The sequence below is a fragment of the Stegostoma tigrinum genome, chromosome 11 (genome assembly GCF_030684315.1).
Source record: "Stegostoma tigrinum isolate sSteTig4 chromosome 11, sSteTig4.hap1, whole genome shotgun sequence".
NCBI lineage: Eukaryota > Metazoa > Chordata > Chondrichthyes > Orectolobiformes > Stegostomatidae > Stegostoma > Stegostoma tigrinum.
Window position 1 is genome coordinate 10,981,520 of NC_081364.1, and position 16,837 is coordinate 10,998,356.

At 44.1% G+C, this 16,837-nt stretch overlaps 1 protein-coding gene across 5 annotated transcripts in view; it reads left to right on the plus strand.

Moving 5' to 3' along the window:
* Positions 1-16,837, plus strand: part of sema3bl (sema domain, immunoglobulin domain (Ig), short basic domain, secreted, (semaphorin) 3bl) — a 242,182-nt gene that overhangs the window by 124,755 nt on the left and 100,590 nt on the right. For all 5 annotated transcript variants that reach the window (XM_048547685.2, XM_048547682.2, XM_048547683.2 and 2 more), the window contains exons 5-7: positions 11,376-11,466; positions 14,954-15,070; positions 16,263-16,405. In XM_048547685.2, coding sequence (XP_048403642.2) covers positions 11,376-11,466; positions 14,954-15,070; positions 16,263-16,405 — 351 coding nt within the window. The remainder of the gene's footprint in view (positions 1-11,375; positions 11,467-14,953; positions 15,071-16,262; positions 16,406-16,837) is intronic.

Below are 16,837 nucleotides of genomic sequence, written 5' to 3' on the forward strand. Positions count from 1 at the left end.
CAATGTACACGTTGTAAAATTCTATCATTAATCTTTAATTGAGATGTTGCAACAGGTTGTTATATATGACTGTGCATAGCCAATCCCTTTACAAGACTGCTCAGTAGAATGTGGGAAACGTCTAATGGTGGTTAACCAAATTCCTTACATCACCCTCATGTACTGTTGGAAGTCTGTCACATGACAACTTGGGTTAAGCCATTCTAGCCACTGGGTATTAATGTGGCTATGACATCAGACAGCAATCCACTTTCTAACCATCCTTCTCCCTTTTGGATCTTCCTGAATCTATATTTACAAAGAGACCTCTGAGAAGCTGGAGTTACTTTCTTGGGAGTGGAGAAGTTGAAGAACATATGATTGTGAGCAGGACTAGGCCATTCAGCCCCTTAAGCCGGTTCTACCAGTCAACAAGATCATGGTTGGACTGTACCAGGCCTCAACTCCTCTCTCCTACCAGCTGAAGAACAAAGGAGCTGTACTAAACCCTAAATAGTTTCAGGAGAGTGAAGAAGGGTAAGCTACAGGCTGTGGCTCATGTGGATGTGGTGACGGTTCACCAGCAAAGGCAGCTGGGATGTTGCATTCCTGTTCATCATGCACACGGTGGGGGCATTACAGGCTGGGGCCAGCATTTATTGTCCATCCCTAGTTGCTGCTGAGAAGGTGGTGAAGAGCTGCCTTATGAATGCTGCAGTTAGTGCAGGTATGCCCACAATGCCCTTAGGGAAGAAATTCCAGGATTTTGACATAGCCACACTAAAGGAACAGCAATATATTTCCAAGTCAAGATAGTGAGTGACTTGGAGGGGAACTTATAAGGGGTGGTGTTCCCATATATTTACTGCCCTTGTCCTTCTGGTTAGTCATGGTCTTGAGTTTGGAAGGTTCTAAGAAACCTTAGCATGTTATTGCAGTGCATCTTGTAGATAGTACACACTGCTGCTACTGAGCATTGGTGGTGGAGGGAATGCATGCTTGTGGGTGTGGCGCCAATCAAGAGGGCTGCTTTGTCTTGCCTAGTTTCAAACTTCTAGTGTATTGTTGGAGCTGCACTCATCCAGGCAAGTGAGGAGCATTCCATCACACTCCTGACTTGTGCCTTGCAAATGGGGGAGCCAGGATTCTATCACTATCAGATTTCTCATTGTCCTGTTCTTGTAGCCGCAGTATTTATTGTAATTGGTCCAGTTCGGATTCTGGTCAATGATAACCTCCAGGATATGACAATGGAGAATTTGGTGACGATAATGCCAAGCTGTGATGGTTAGATTCTCTGTTGTTGGATATGGTCATTACCTGGCATTTGCCTGGCACAATGTTTCATTCCATTTGTCAGCCCAAGCCTGGATATTGTCCAAATTTTGTTACATTTGGACACGGACTGCAACAGGGTCGAAGGACTCACGAATAGTGCTGGAATTTGTACGACCATTGGGTGCATCCCCCTGTGACATACCATGGAGAGAATGTTGTTGATGAAGCAGCTGAAGACGCTATGCCATGAGTCAGTGTCAACGACACACATTCGTTCATATGTTGCATGGCTCAGCTGAAGACTAGCTGAAGAGGTAAACAAGTCACATGAACATTGAGAAATTGAACTCAAAAAGTGGAGTAGAACTTTGGTTTGGTTTAATAGCCCTGCAGAGAACTTGATTTATGTGCAGTCCTTAGTACGATTTATACAATCAATTAGTTTGTCTCACACAGGAAAGAGGTCTTGATTCATTGATAGTACACATTGTCAGAGAGTGACTGCTCTCCATCTTTCAATCAACTACTTAGTGGACTGTTTGAGGTAATAGTTCTTCTTTAAAATCAATAAGCAAAGATTTGGGAGTTTGAAATTGAGAACAACATCTGTTAACCCTGAGGGCTTGAAACCATCAACTGTGCTTTGTCAATTGTAGGACATGGTAAAAACAGTTGGAGCACCTCTTAGGAATTTCCATGTAGTCTATAAAGGAATCGTTCAAAAATCTGATAATTATTGGCTGTAAATGGATAATGACAGGATGAGTGTGTGTATTGGTCTTTTTAATTTTAATGTGAGCAATGTCATTCGTGTAATGTTTGTATGTAGTTCATGAGATCATCAGTGTTTGTCCATTCCCCATTGATTAGTCTATCACTTAGGAAACACATATACACAGCTGGAAGAACACCACATTTGAAAAAGACTCAGAAGTATTAACTTTGCTTGGTTGGCAGACCCTGAGTTGGAAGGTGTGTGTTTAACACCAACTCCATAAAGTGAATTATAGAGTCATAGAGTCATACGACACAGAAACAGACCTTTCAACGCAACTCGTCCATATTGACCATGTTTCCCAAACTAAACTACTCCCATTTGCCTGGGGTTGGCCCATATCCCTCTAAACCTTTCTTATTTATGTACTTATTCAAATGTCTTGGAAATGTTGTAACGTACCTGCAATTACCACTTCCTTTGGCAGTTTATTCCACGTATATAACTTCCACCTGGCAAAAAAATTGCCCCTTGAGTCCCTTTTAAATCTTTCTCCTGTCACTTAAAAACATTCCCCCCCAGCCCCCCTGGGTTTTGAACTCCCCTACCCGAGGGAAAAGACCTTTGCTATTCGTCTTATCTATGCTGCTCATGACTTTATAAGCCTTGACAAGGTTACCCCTCAACCCCTACGCTCCAGTGAAAATAGTTGAACATATCTAGCCTCTCCTTCGAACACAAATCCTCCAACCCCTGCAACATCCTGGTAAATCTTTTCTGAATCCTCTCCAGGTTAATAACATCCTTCCTGTAGCAGGGCAGCCAGAACTGGATGCAGTTCTCCAATAGAGGTCTCATCAACATCCTGTACAACCTCAACATGACATCCAGACTCCTATACTCATATGCCTGAGCAATGAAGGCAAGCATGCTCAACACTTCCTTAATCACCCTGTCTGTGTGTGACACAATTTTCAAAGAACTATGTACCTGGACCCCTGGATCTATCTATTCGACAACACTACCCGGGGCTCTACCATTAACTGTACAAGATCTGCATTTGTTTGTCTTACCAAAATGCAATACTTCGTATTTATTCAAATTAAATGCTATTTGGCCCAATTGATCAAGATCTCTTTGTAATCTTCGTTAACCTTCTTCACTATTCAATGCACCACCAATTTTGATGTCGTCCACAAACTTACAAATGATGCTTCCTAAATTCTAATCCAAGTTGTTTATATAAATAATGAACAGCAGTGGTCCCAGCACTGATCCCTTTGGAACACCACCGGCCACAGACCTCCAATCTGAAAAACAGCCCTCTATCACGACCCTCTGTCTACTTTCAATCAGCTAACTCCCCCTGAACCCCATGTGATCTAACTTTACTATTCTGTCTACCATGCAGAACCTTGTCATAGGCTTCACTAAAGTCCATGTAGACAACATTTCGTGCTCAATGTCCTGTTCATAGCTTACAGTCAGCAAGCAGGGCAGTCAGTCAAGGGGGAGAGGTACGTGAATGCGGTATTTGATTAAGCTTATCTGTTCACCTATCCTCGTATAGTGCTTGATTCCATTAGTGTCTGGGAGAGCAGCTGAGTGAAGTGACTGACTCCTGCGTCTCAGAGACAAAATTCTGCAGAGAGACTTGATTTACTTCTCCCCACTATGTCTAAAGTTGTCATAGTCCTAGCAGGCCATAGGGTGGTGGGTTAAGCTGAGGGTCACCAAACCTCAGGCAAGGAGTGAGGTTGAGAAAGTGGGACCTTAGTCAGCACAGGATCCACACTATTGGCATCAATCTGTATCACAAACCAGCTATCCGGCCGACTGACCTAAACGACCCTCAAGCTATCAGTACAAACACAATGAAGGCACTGTGAAGTTGTAAGCCAAAAAATTATGGATGCTGGAACCAGTACTGAAGAAGCGTCACTGGACCCAAAGCACTTCTCTCTCCATGGATGCTGCTGGACCCACTGTGCATTCCTAGCAGTTTCTGTAAATTTTTAAGATGCTTTGAGTCATATAAATGAACAGTTTGAGTTTATAAATAAGGCATACAACACTCAAGCTAACCTGACAGGGTTGGAATACAATGTCACACCACAGGAATAAAAGTATATCCCAGAGCAGTGACAGCCCACATTTACAAAGCATAACTGTAAAAAATGTTCTTGCTGTCTCATGCCCCAGGTAGATGCTATTTCACATACTTTATGTGGCCCGTTGCTCTTCTCTGTCTCATCTGTCAAAACAATTTGGCTCACCTCATCCAATCAACCGTCCAGTTAAATAACTTTGTGTTCTACATCTACCACAGAACCCTGATTTGCATATAGTGATAATTATAGAACATAGAACATAGAACGTTACAGCACAGTACAGGCCCTTCCGCCCTCAATGTTGTGCCGACCTGTCATACCAATCTCAAACCCATCTAACCTACACTATTCCATGTACGTCCATATTCTTGTCCAATGACGACTTAAATGTGCCTAAAGCTGGCGAATCTATTACCGTTGCAGGCAAAGCATTCCATACCCTTACTACTCTCTGAGTAAAGAAATTATGCCTGATTCACACTTTGTTGTCCATTGAAAGCTCACAATGACAGTGATAATAGAGCAGGTAAGTTCACCATTTAACACCATGACTGTCCCTTTTCCACCAGGTGGGCTGTGTTTGAATGCTGGGTCCTGTAGTTTAAACACAGGCTGGCAGCGCAGTATAGTGCTGAGGGAGTACTACACTGCTGGTGTCACTGTCATTTAAACAGTCATTCAGATGGTGCCTTAATTCCACATTTATAGACCCTACCGCATTGTTTGAGGGTGATTTGGGTCCCCAGTCAAATATTCTCTCCAGCAACACCAAAATGTAATGGACCATTCATCTTGACTGTTGTTTGTGCCACGTTATTTTGCGGAATATAAATTGCTGTACATCCTTTAATGAGAGCTTGGGAAATTCTGAGAGAGATGAGTAATAAACCACTCCCACCACTGACGCTCAGTAGCAGCACTGTGTACTATGTACAAGGTGCACATCAAAGATCCTCAGACAGCCCCTTGCAAACCTATGACCACTTCCAGCTGGAAGGACAAGGGCAGCAGATACATGGAAATACCAACACCTGCAACTCCCCTTCCATGCCATTCACCATCATGACTTGGAAATGTATCGCCATTTGTTCATCGTTACTGGGTCAAAACTCTCCCTGACAGCATTGTGGGTCTCCCTACAGCACAGGCACTGCCGCGGTTCAAGCTAACCATCAACTTTTCAAAGGCAACTCGGGGTGGACAAAAAATGCTTGCCCAGTCAATAACACCGCCATCCCATGAGTTAGATTTTAAAAATAATAATTCATAGCTGTTTCAGAGATAGTAGGAACTGCAGATGCTGGAGAATCTGAGATAACAAGGTGTAGAGCTGGGTGAACACAGCAGGCCAAGCAGCATCAGAGGAGCAGGAAAGCTGATGTTTCAGGCGTAGACCCTTCTTCGGAAAGGATTTCTGGAGAAGGGTCTGGGCCCGAAACGTCAGCTTTCCTGCTCCTCTGATGCTGCTTGGCCTGTTGTGTTCACCCAGCTCTACACCTTGTTATCTCTTATTGCATAACTGTTTCTTCCTTTATTTGTTTTTGTTTTTCATATCATTGCCATTTTGCTTTCTTCTCATAATTGCTTAGAAAATCAAGGTACGTATGAAAATATAAATTTCTGACCCAGGAGATTGTCTCTCATCACTCTTAGTTTATGATGTTGCATATTCAGAAGGAAGTTTCTTTTTATTCTTTCAAAGAGGAATGGGGTGCAGGGTAATGTCACTAAACTCGTATTCCAGAAATCCCAGGGTAATACTCTGGGGACATTGGTTTCGAATCCCATGTTGTCCCATGATGAAATTTGAATTCAATAAACTTCCTAAAAGTGACCAAGTAACCACTATTGTCGTCTGAATCCCATCTGGTTCATCACTACCCTTTGGGGAAAGTAATCTGCTCTCTATGTTTAGTCTGATCTAAATGTGACCCCTGACCCACAGCAAAATGGTAACTCTGGACAAGGAAGGATATAGCCAGTGATGCCCACAAAGCCCATGAATGAATAAAACAGGATGTTAGTAGTGAGACAGAAAGCAGAAACTGCTGAAAAAACTCAGCAGGTCCGGGAGCATCTGTGAAAAGAAGTCGGAGTTAACTTTTTGGGTCAAGTGGCCCTTCCTCAGAACTGACGGTAGCTGGGAAAATGTCGGTTTATATGCAGAGGATAGGGTGGGAGGAGGGAGTAAGGAGTAAACAATATGTGGAGATGGAGCCCAAAGAGAGAGATAAGAACAGTTGGACAAAGGAGTCAGTAATGATCCGTGTAGGAGGGTGAGTAGCTACTAATGGGGACTGTTAGTGGATAACAATGGGTTGTGTGTAATAGCAGACTATGTGATAACAAGGCCTAGAGTGTGAGGGTTGGGGTAAGGACCAGGAGAGCTCAAGCCCAAAAGTTGTTGAATTCGATATTGATTCCAGAAGGCTGTAGGGGCCCCGAGTGGAAAATGAGCTTGCGCTGAGCTTCGCTGGAGCACTGCAACAAGCCTGAGACAGAGATGTTAGCCTGGGAACATGGTGGTGTGATACAGTTCCAGGCAACTAGAAACTCTGTCTCTTTTGCAGACAATACGAAGCAGTCACCCAGTCTGTGCTTCGTTTCCCTAATGAAGAGGCGACCATTGCTAATACCGAGTCCCTGTTTGAAAGGCTACAGTCCATGAGGGATAGCTACATTCACAGTGCTGCTGGGGGAGGAGTTCCAGGATTTTGATGAATGAATGGCATTTTACTTCCAAGTTGGAACGGGAACCTGCAGCTGGTGGTGCTCCTATGTATCAGCTGGCCTCTTCCTTCTAGATGGTGGAGGTCAGGGCTTTGCAATATAGAGACTTGGTGAGTTACTGCAGAGCATCTTGTAAATAATACACACTGCTGTCACTTCAGATCAGTGGCAGTGGGAGTGAATATAGTGGGTAAGATGACGATGGAGCTGGCAGCTTTGTTCTGAATGGTAATGAATTTCTTGAATGTTGTTGGACCTCGACTTGCCTTGGCGAAGTTGTTCACTTTCCTTGTTTTTAGAATAATGGAAGTATTCTCAGAATATCGGAAAGCTTCCTATATTGTTGCTGTGTTACTATAACATCACAGCCAGAAGAAATTGTACCCCTTGATAAACTACTTCTGGTGACTACAGAGAATTCCTGCTGAAACCTGGCTCTGATACTGTGAGCATCCAGGGGCCTAAACACTATATACAGCAGAGAGATCTGAGTATTCTTCACTTTCAGCAATTCCTAAACTTGCATGACGAAAACAAATAGTTACACAATGATAATAATTCATTCTCGACGTCCACAAAGAATTGTTTATATTTGGCTTGGCTGAGCCCGATCTCCAGACATCGGAATCACTTGGATCGTAGGCAGGCTGGATTAATCAGTAGCGGGACATGTGCTACCCTCATGCTATTCCTTTGTCTGGTTCCAGCTTTTGAAATCTAATAGAGGTGAAACGGCAGAGGGGAGTGGGGGGCATTGTCAGGAGGCCAGTGGTTTACGTCTGGAGAAGGTTACAGTTTCTCCCTCGGGTGGTGAGGGATATCTTTACCCAAGTCAGCCAGTGGGACTGAAAGCAGAGCTGTGTGTATGGAGATATGCATCACAGGCCCAGATGCTGACTGAATCATTGGCTTTTTCCCAATTATAGCCTGCTTGTGGAAGAGTTGAACTTCAGTGTGTAACGGCACCAGTAGTAGTCTTCTCTTGGCGTTTGCATACTCTGAGCCCACAAGAACATGATGGCCAATGCTAATATTGCTGGGTTAATAATCTGCTAAACAGTCTAATGCTATGAAGTGGCATGCGTTCAAATCCTGCCATGGTAGTTGGTGGGATTTAGAATCAGTTAATAAATCTGGACTGTTTAGAATAAAGAGATAACCTGAGCCCTGGCAATCATGTAAACATTGACATAAAAATCTATCTGGTTCACTACTGTCAGTCGGGGAAGGGAATCCGCCATTTTTGCTCATGTAACTCCAGATGTGATTGGCTCATAACTGCTTTCTGAAATGGCCCTAGCAAGTCCCTCAGCTGCAAGGGAAATTAGAGATGGGCATCTATGCTAATATTGCAATGATTGGCCCCATTGAAGCATTAAAATACTGCGGGATGTATAGCATGAGACACAGGCAGGTTGATTTTATCAATTGTGTGCTGTACATTGTGCACACAGAGCATGGGAATGAGATACCTCCAGAAGGGAAATGTGCAGAATGATACAGTTAAATTCTGGAAATCTCTTCTGAAAGAGTAAATAAGTATGTCAATGACTCCATGCTTGGAAGGAAAATAAGTTTTTAAACAGGAGGTAAATCCACAAAGGATATGAACAGGTTAAGTGTGTGGCCAAAGAAATGGCAGCAAGAACAAACAAACAGTCTTCTGTTTAATTGGAGAGGTACTGCATAACTTTGTAAAGCAATCAGATCTAGGGTTCCTGGTATGTGAATCGTAAAATGTTTATATTCATGTTCATCAAGTGACAAGGAAGCCAAATGAGATGCTGCAACTGATTGTGGGGGTATGGTGGCTCAGCGGTTAGCACTGGTACCTCACACTGGCAGGGACCTAGGTTTGATCCCAGCCTTGGGTGACTGTCTGTGTGGACCTTGCATGTTCTCCCTGCGTCTGCATGGGTTTCTGTCAAGTGCTCCAGTTTCCTCCCATAATCCAAAGCTGTGCTGGTTAGGTGGATTGGCAGCACTTCAATGTGCGGGGTAGACGGATTAGCCATGAGAATTACAGGGATAGAGTAGGACTGCGTGTCTGGATGGGATGTTCTTCAGAAGGGTGATGGGGACTAGATGGACTGAATGGCCTGTTTCCACATTGTAGGGATGCTATGAAAAGTACGGATCTTTTGTCACAGTTGTACATAGAGACGATCTTTGCACTATGTGTATGATTTGGGTCTCCTTTGAAATGAAGATATCATTGCAAGGAAATGGCTCAGAGATAGTTTACATTTTTCACTCCTAGGATAAAAAGGAGTAATCTTAAAAAGAAAGGTTCAACATGCTGGGACCCATTGGAGTTCAGAGGAGTGGGAACTGATCTTATTGAAATATGTGAGGTTCTGATGGGACTCAACAGGTTAGATACCAGGTAGAGAGAGAGATAATGGGAACTGCAGATGCTGGAGATTCCAAGATAATAAAATGTGAGGCTGGATGAACACAGCAGGCCAAGCAGCATCTCAGGAGCACCTGAGATTGCTGCTTGGCCTGCTGTGTTCATCCAGCCTCACATTTTATTATCTTAGATACCAGGTAGGATGTGTCTTCTTGTGGCAGAGACAAGAATTAGGGAACACAGTTTCAGACTGAGATGAGGAAGATTTCTTTTTCTCATTCTTTTTCACAAAGCGTGGTAGATGTGACGTCATTGAATTTATTAAAAGTTCACTTAGATTTTGCTGAGCAACAGTTGAGTTGGATATGGGGGATAGATGGAAAAGTGGAGCTGAGACCATAACCAGATCTGACGTAGTTTTATTGAATGGCAGAGTAGGCTCAAAGGGCTGAATGACAGACTCCCGTACCCAGGACCTATGTTGCTTTCTTTACATTTCCCTTCCCCTTTTAAGGGACATCTTAAGAAATGCCTTTTCGCCAGCCAATCCTTGATACTGCGCATTGTCAATCGTGGTCTGATAACTGCTCCTGCGAAACACCTTGGGAGTCGTCCACTGCCTTAACGATGCTGCATAAGTGCAAGTTGTCATTACTGTTCTCGCATTTTCTATCAAATGTCTTTTTAATATCATTAGACCACCTACTCGAACTCTGTCAGGAGCATCCCTGCATGGGAAAAGGAAACCTCTTTGATATTTTAGGAAGACTTACAGAGCAAGTGGAGATAGTCTGCTGGGAGTTAAGATACAATTCCTCACAAGGTGTCGTTGATGGAGAGGATATTAGATTCTGGGAGGGTTATCCGAAGTGCAGTTTTGCAATCTAAGTATCTAACTGTAGGGATTTCAGACAGGAAACATTTGGTGCTGGTACCTGGAGCAGGGAGAGATAGTAATGCTGTCTATAACCTGGACCCACTGACTCTGCCATATCATATTGCTAATCTCTCAGGCTATAAACCAGCATAATTGATGAGCATTGGTCTCGACTTGAAAGGAATCTTTTCATTATGGTTGTATCTAATGGTGAGGACCTTATGTATTGTACTCCCCATACAGCTGTTAACTTTGAGCGACCTGAAGGAGGAAACAGTAAGTTCAGATACAAGGGGAAGGCTGTAGTCAGACTGAATGCTGTTTTACCCCTAAGACATGTCTGGACCCAGGGTGTGATCTTCCCCCTGATGACCAACTCCGATGAGATCAGCCAGCTCGACTCCAAAGCTTAGATGCCCATATCCCATTACTCGTTCGGAGATCTTACTTAGATATGCAGATTTAGTGAGCACCACATTTTACTTCTAACCCTGTTGTATCGAATGCAAGCTAAAACTGGATTTCAAAGGTCAAGATTTCTGGGTATACTCAGCAGATCGTTTGTGGAAGGGCAAGCAGAGTTAGTGATTTGTTCTGAGGAAGGGTCACCAGACCTGAAACGTTAGCTCTGTCTTTTCCTTCATAGATGCTGCCAGACCTGCTGAGATTTTCCAGCAACTTCTGTTTCTGTTCCTGATTTACAGCAACTGCAGTTCTTTCTGTTTTTTGTTATTGTTGCAGTGCATGATTTTTCATGGTGTGGAGCTGGAGGACCACAGCAGGCCAGGCAGCATCAGAGGGGCAGGAGTGCTGAGGTTTCTGGTCGGGACCCTTCTTCAGAAATGGGGGAGGAGGAAGGGAGCTCAGAAATACATAGAGAGAGGAAGGCTGGGGATGGGGAAAGTAAGTGGGTCGGTCACCTATCACAATCCTACCTACCTACCCCAGCCCCACAACTCCTCTCTATTTACTTCCCAGCTTCTTTCCCCCTCCCCCATTTCTGAAGAAGAGTCCCGACCCAAAATGTCAACTTTCCTGCTCCTCTGATGCTGCCTGGCCTGCCGTGTTCATCCAGCTCCACACTGTGTAATCTTAGACTCCAGCATCTGCAGTTCTTGCTATCTCTGAGTTCGGCAAACTGAGCTAACCAACCCTCACCTTGGTGCTAAGACTGGTATGTTCAATATAAACTTCAGGGATGGTTAAACACACAGCGAAGGCAAGAGGAAAGAGAAAGCGTTTATACTTGCTTTGAATTATTGTTCTGCTGCTGCTGGGCACTGTTAACCAAGCTACAAATGATTGCACTAACTGTTTGTGTTGTCTTTCAAGCATGCTTTCAGGATGGAGGTGAACAGCATACAAAACGGCCGTGGCAAATGTCCACATGACCCAAACCGACCTTTTGCAAGCACCTTCATTGGTAAGCAATTTTCAATTTCTAAAGTAAGCAACTTTAACAGGACCCTGATATTGAGAGCAGGTCTCTGAGTATGAATGTACATCATGTCTGGCAGATTTAAATGAGCCATGCTATAAGATCAACCGATTGTCATAAATCATTGTTAATGGTACTTTTATTGTGCTGAAAATTGGTCAAACTGCAGATTCAGATCATAGCTACATTAGTGGGCATAACCATCTCCTCAAACAAGAGAGAATCCAACCATCTCCTCTTGATTTTGTTGTCACTGAGTCCTTGACCATCAACATTGCTAACATTACCATTGATTAGGATTGACTAACCATTAGGTTGAATCTGAAGGAGCAATTTGTTCCATTCACTCCTCCTCAACAGGACAGCTGCTACCATTTTCCAAGTCTTTCCAGTCTGAAGAAGTGAAGAAGTGTCGTATCCAACTCGAAATGTTAGCACCATTTCTCTCTCTGCCAAATCCGTAGAGTTTCTCAAGCGATTTCTGTTTTTAGATTCAGCAGTGTCTCTCTTCAGTAATGTGATGTGTCCTTTTTTTTAAAGAGGCTGCAATAATCAGAATTCCCTTTTAAAGTAATCCTAAGATTTCCTCTTTAGCAGTTCTTCTTTGAATGAGATTATATATTAATCTCATATAATTCCTGCATTACATATCATTCTGTCTAAGATCGACAATGTTCTGTGTTCTTGTGACGATCTGTCTCTTCCTAGCTCATGGTTTGACAAACAGTTCACAGTTTTAATCCTCTCAATGAATCACTGTTTGAAAGACCTGCACCAGGGAGATATTAAAGCAATTTAAACAGTTGAACAGAGGCCTTGCTTTTCACTGACTAATTTAATGGTTGTTCCTAAAGTCAAACCATTACGTCCAATGCGGCCCTGAATAAACTAAAGAAAAAATGGCCCGAACGGTTTGTCAGAAACACTTTTTTCTCTCAGTCCCACAGTGCACTGGAGGAGTGCAGTACATCACCAGATTATGAGCAGCGAGTTAATATATTCCATGTGTCTGATATGGTGACCCTACATACAAGTAAAGTACAGTCATGCCTCATTAGCGCTGTACTCCTGAATGAAAAAGTAGTGTGACAACTTGAGGAGACAGCAACCTGCCCACAATCACAACGATTGCAGAGGGACCTCATCGCACTTTTCTCATTCAGGCATGACTTGGATACGACTTCTCCCTGCTTCCCCCTGACCTTTGACCCCTCTCTGAACCCTCCCTCCCACTAAAATCCTTGGGAGTCTCAAAGCCCAGGGCATTTTTGTCGGTGCTTCCATTCCCTCAGCTTGGAATTATGAGGGAACGCTGGCTTCACACATGAGACTCACAAAGGGTGAGGCCTTTCTGAATTGGGGGTCAAGAAAAGGCATCATCAAATGAGCAGACTGCGGCAGGGTCTGTGGGAGGTTTTGTCACTCCTGTAACTTACGTGGAGCTACTAGTCTTCACGTTCCAAGCTTCCCAACCTACAGAAGATCTGCAGCACAGACCTTCCTTGTAAAAATCCATTTGTGATAAGAAATTAGTTTTTCTTGCAGTGCAGTTTTTTAAAGTTAATTCTTTGGCTAGGCCAGCATTTATTGCCCATCCCTAAATGCCCGACAGCAGTTAAGAGTCAACCACATTGCTGTCCAAAGATGTGCAAGTTAGGTGGATTGGCCATGCTAAAGTTCTCTCTAGTGTCCAGGGATCAGAGAATCATAGAGCCCCTACAGCATGGAAACAGGCCCTTCAGCCCATCAAGTCCACACTGACCCTCCACCCAAGCCCACCCCCTACCCTGTTCCTGTCACCCTGCACTTGCTGTGGCTAACCCATTTAGCCTGCACATCCCTAGAAACTATGGGGCAATTTAGCATGGCCAATCCACCTAACCCGCACATCCTTGGACTGCGGGAGGAAACCCATGCAGACCTGGGGAGAATATGCAAACTCTGCACAGACAGTTTCCCAAGACTGGAATTGAACCCACATCCCTGGCATATGTGAGGCAACAGTGCTAACCACTGAGCCACCGTAGCACCCAGAAGGAGCCAGAAATATAACAGCAGTCGTTCTCTCAGACCCAGTTCAGAACACCCTCCATTATGTCTGACATTAGTGATCTTAGGGCATATTTGGAAGGGGCCATTATATTTTCTGACAAGATGACATGGGCAGCACAGTGGCTCAGTGGTTAGCACTGCAGCCTCACAGAACCAGGGACCCGGGTTCGATTCCAGCCTCGGGTGACTGTCTGTGCAGAGTTTGCACATTCTCCCCGTGTCTGCGTGGGTTTCCTCCGGGTGCTCCGGTTTCCTCCCACAGTCCAACGATGTGCTGGCTAGGTGGATCGGCCATGCTAAATTGCCCGTAGTGGGTTATAGGGGGATGGGCCTGGGTGGGATGCTTCAAGGGGCGATGTGGACTTGTTGGGCCGAAGGGCCTGTTTCCACACTGTAGGGAATCTAATCTAATCTAATTACAGCATGGAGACAGGCCCATAGCTCTAACTCATCCATGAGGAATGGGAGAATGTTTGTTTGGAAAGTGGTTCCATCACCCACTGACTTACAGAGAGCCAATTGCACTCATCATTATCTTTGTTAGGTTAATTAAAAGAACGAAGACATTGGAAAATTGGGTATACAAGCCCCCGATCCATGCTGCCTGTTCATGTGGTTTCCACTGAGACAGCCCAAGCTCACTCCGTGAGTTTCTGAGTGCTCTATGACAACAACAATTTGCACTAATGTGGCTGCAAGCAGACAGTAAGAAACAAGGTTTGACACTGAGCACATAATTGCATATTATTGCGGCTTCTCATTAACAAAGTAGATTGTATGGAGCGACATAAAAGCAGAGATATCCGGGGAGGGAATTCTGGAGCTTATGGTCTTGATTGGTGAAAGTAGGAATATCATTTAAAACCGTGGATGACCAAGAATTGGAGGAGTGTGAATATTTTGTACAATTGTGCAGTTGCAGTAAACAGCATAGAAAGGGGGAGGCAAGGAAAGATTTGAAAACAAGGGTGAGAATTTTTACAAACACTAACAGAATTTGCTAGAAATGCTGAGCAGGTCTGGCAGCATCTGTGGAGAGAAATCACAATTAATGTTTTGGATCGAGTGACCCTTCCTTAGACTGAGCCGAAAACGTTAACTCTGGTTTCTCTCCACAGATGCTGCCAGACCTACTGAGCCCTTCCAGCAACTTCTGTTTGTGTTTCTGATTTCCAGCACAAACAGTTCTTTCAGGTTTTTATTTAGTGAATATTTTTAAATTGAGTTTCTTAACTGGAGATCTATGTAGCCCAGCAAATACAGGAGTGATGATATAAAGGAAACAAAACAAATGAAATCTAGACATTAGTGGCTCAAATGAAGTGGGATTTGGCAGAGCCTAAGAAGGTCTGCCTGCTGTACAGTGAGCTGTGTTGCAACGCAGTCATATCATTTGACTCTCTACATCTCTTTTTCACAGGTGAGGAGCTGTATTCTGGACTGACGGCCGATTTCTTAGGAAGGGACCCCATCATCTTCCGCAGCCTGGGGTCTCGATCCACCATGAGGACAGAACTCGACCAGCGCTTGTTGCAAGGTAACCAGCGAACAGCCATCTGTGGCCAATAAGCGAAGTGCATATTTTCAAAGCTTTTCATCTTACATTTATCGGGACAAATGCAAGAATGCCAAATTTCACAGGGAGCAACAATTTAAACCTCATTCAAAAAAAGGTGCTGATTAGTTGCAAGTCAAATCAGATTGGTTGAAATATTTCCACGAGATGGTGTATATATTTTGGCCGTTGACAATAAGAAGAGTACTGACTGTACTCAGCCAGTGCATGCTAGAGAAACTGACAATATAACAATATCAGATGGAATTCTGCAATTGAACAACCGCAAGTGCATCAGAAGTTGCTCAACAACCAATATAAGATTATCAGAGATAGTAGGAACTGCCGATGCTGGAGTCAGAGATAACACAGTGTGGAGCTGGAGGAACGCAGCAGGTCAGGCAGCATTAGAGGAGCAGGAAAGCTGACGTTTCAGATCGGGACCCTTTTTCAGAAATGCCTGAAATTTCTGAAGAAGGAGCCCAACCTGAAATGTCAGCGGTCCTGCTCCTCTGATGCTACAAGCTCATCAGTTAAGCTTATAACGTGGCTCACTTAATTTTTGATAGAAGCCAGATACTTTCATAATCAGAAATCTGTACTTTGCAGACAAAAAACAACATTTCCAGGCCTTTTCTGGAATTCAACAAAAGTATGGGAGAACCAGAGTTCTCCTGAGGCATGCCCATGGGAATGTTTCAACCAATCAGATTTGACTTGCCACCAATTAGCACTCTTTTGAATGAGTTGTTGCTCACTTTGAAACTTGGCTTTCTTGCATTTGTCCTGATGAGTGCGAGATGAAAAGCTTTGAAAACATGTTGTTTTTCAATCAATGTAAGTAAAATATGTTGTTTAATAGGGTGTATTATATATAATTAAACAGAGTGGTACATGTGGAGTGGTAGAGCTTGCTACAGTCTGGAATAATTGAGGTGAACAAAATCGTAGCCTTCATGGGGAAGCTGGATAAATACACGAGGACATGACGTGCAAAGTTATTCCACTCAAGTGCCCATCCAATTTCCTTTGAAGCCATTCACCATCTCGGCCTCCACCAGCCTCAAAGGCAGCGAGTTCAGATCGCGGCCACTTGCTGTGTGTAAGTGTCCTGCCTCCAGTCCCTTCGACATCTCCTGGCACCATCTCAGCATTTTCTTTCCTCTTCCTGCAGACCCCAAGTTTGTGGCCGCGCACCTCATTCCGGACAATGTTGACCGTGACAATGACAAGGTTTACTTCTTCTTCACTGAGAAGGCCATGGAGTCAGAGGGCAAAGTTCGAGCAATCTACAGCCGCATTGGACGCATTTGCGCCGTGAGTCGGACATTCACAGGATGTGGGCATCGGGCAGAAAAGTAGGGTAGACATAGGAAATCAGCCCTGGCTTGAGGAGCTGTGTGACCTATTTGGTCTCCTGCTGCTTCTAACATCAGATGTGCTCTTTGTTGAGATGCAGGGATTTATACTGTGAAGAACGTCAATGAAAATGAATTCATACAGAGTGGGAACAGGCCCTTTGGCCCAACAAGTCCACACCAACGCTTGGAGCATCCCACCCAGATCCATCCCCCTATAAACCACCTAATCTACTCATCCCTGAATACTCCGGGCAATTTAGCATGGCCAGTCCACCTAACCTGCACACCTTTGGGCTGTGAGAGGAAACCCACGCAGACATGGGGGGAATGTGCAAACTCCACACAGACAGTCGCCCAAGGTTGGAATTGGCCCTGGGTCCCTCGTGCC